This window comes from Cynoglossus semilaevis, chromosome 15, assembly GCF_000523025.1.
Source record: "Cynoglossus semilaevis isolate Cse_v1.0 chromosome 15, Cse_v1.0, whole genome shotgun sequence".
Classification (NCBI taxonomy): domain Eukaryota; kingdom Metazoa; phylum Chordata; class Actinopteri; order Pleuronectiformes; family Cynoglossidae; genus Cynoglossus; species Cynoglossus semilaevis.
The window spans coordinates 19691450-19693481 of record NC_024321.1 but is presented as its reverse complement, the minus strand read 5'-3'; the positions used below and the strand labels follow the sequence as shown (position 1 = coordinate 19693481).

The 2032-nt window shown below is 49.3% G+C and overlaps 1 protein-coding gene across 1 annotated transcript in view; it reads right to left on the bottom strand.

Annotated features, from left to right (window-relative positions):
- Nucleotides 1-2032, bottom strand: part of LOC103391483 (X-linked interleukin-1 receptor accessory protein-like 2) — a 27071-nt gene that overhangs the window by 5795 nt on the left and 19244 nt on the right. Inside the window, exon 6 of the mRNA XM_025063377.1 lies at nucleotides 1214-1359. Coding sequence (XP_024919145.1) covers nucleotides 1214-1359 — 146 coding nt within the window. The remainder of the gene's footprint in view (nucleotides 1-1213; nucleotides 1360-2032) is intronic.

Sequence of the window (2032 nt, the reverse complement as noted above, 5' to 3'; positions counted from 1 at the left end):
GGAGAGGGGAGGGGGGGGTGAGGTGGGGGGGGGTGACTGTCTGTTCCTACATCTGAAGTCTCTCACCCACAGACTCCACCGTGATGGCAGATCATTAATGGACTAATTATCTTGGAGCTGTTTGAATCCACAAATATTTACGGAGTCCAGCTGGTCATGTGACCAGTCCAGTCACAGTTTCTCTGCTCTGAAGAATAAAAACACACAGAGCGGGAAATCTACTCGAAGTTTACTGCCACTAGAGGGAGCCAACAACGCTGAGGCTGAGCTGTGGGTCAGACTGAGTTAGTACTGATGTCGACCTCTGACCCGGAAACTGACCCGGACATACTGCAGTACATACTGTGGTGTAGTGAAGTAATCCAGAAACAAGAGAATCTTCCTGTGACCCAGACCTGGGAAACTGGACCAGCTGAGGTCGGAACAGAGACGACCTGACCTTGGACCAGAGGTCAAAGGTCTACCTCAGTGAACCTCAGTCCGTGCAGTTTCCTAGTCCTGAATACTGTGTGTATACTCACATACACACTGGTGTACTTCCACATTACCTCAGTACACAGGTGTAGAAGCCGTTGTCCTCCATCTCAGCAGATCTGAACCAGATGGAGTCGTCTTCTTTACTCAGCCTGTGGCCGGAGAAGATGATTGGCTCCTGAAACACACAACCAAAAACAAACACCAGGACTAGCATTATGGTGGTGTGTTTAAGAAAGCTACGTAGTTAGCTAGTTAGCTGGCTAACTTCACATCAATGTCCTCTTCACAGAGAAGTGAGTTGTTACAGCCTTTGGCTAAGCTATGCTAACATGCTAATCAAAAAGCTACATAGCTCCAGGGAAACAACAGGAAACTAGGTCAGAACAACACTAACCAGTTACCGATAAACCACATCAACACTAGTTAATATGTCAGTTGATTATAATAGTCATCGAACCATTAGTACGACAACGACGACAACAACAACGGCAACGACGACAACAACAACAACGACAACGACAACCACAACGACAACGACAACGACGACAACAACGACAACAATGACAACAACGACAACGACAACAACGACAACAACGACAACAACAACGACAACGACAACAACAACGACAACGACAACCACAACGACAACGACAACGACAACGACAACGATTATTGTTGTTGTTGTTTTGTCGTTTATTACAACAGCTCCAAATACAGAGTTGTTTTTTTTTTGTACCTTTTTTCTGTAGTATTGCGCTCCCACTGCGCCTCCCAATGTGGTTCTCCACATAACAGGTGTAGTTGGCCAGGTCGGCCTCCTCCACAGTGTCAAAGGTCAGGGAGAGCTGCACCTCCTTCTCCCCTAAATGCTCCCTCAGGATCCTGCAGAAGAAAAAAGTTCATGTTCTGATTAGACTGACACCCTGAAGTGTTTTAGTTGGTTATGTCCACAAAAGCTCAGCGACTTCCAGCGCGAGTCAAACTGGAGTCAAACTGGAGTCAAACAGTGGACCAGAACCAGAGCCCTCCACCTGTTGGACCGTGACAGTAGCGCGCCCGCCGTACCTCAGCGTCTCCTTTGTTCTTGTACCAGATGAGCCGCAGCTTGGCGTTGGTGGCCATGCTGTAGTTGGTTCTGATGTAGCTGTAGAACAGAGCGCACTTCACCCGGACCGGTTCACCTGCCAGAACATGGTACTGTTTCAGATCCACCGACCAGTCGAGGCAGCCGTCCACTGAGGAGACAGAGAAGGTAAAGACTGAGACCAGCAGAGGTCACCGGAGGTCAGCTGGACCTGAAAACCAGCCCACCAACTGTCACACACGTGAATGTCAGGATGTTTAAGAGCGTGGCTCAACATAAAGCAGCAGTCCCGGACCACGGCACGTTCACGCCATTTAGATGAGGACCCGAGTGACCTTTGACCTTTCCTGCAGTATTATGGAGGTGGCTTAAAAAACCTCAGCTGTTCAGAGATCCAGAAAGAACACCTCCCCCTGCGCCTCCTTCTCGGCCCGTCCCGCGCGTGTGTGCGAGTGAGTGTGTGTGTGTGAG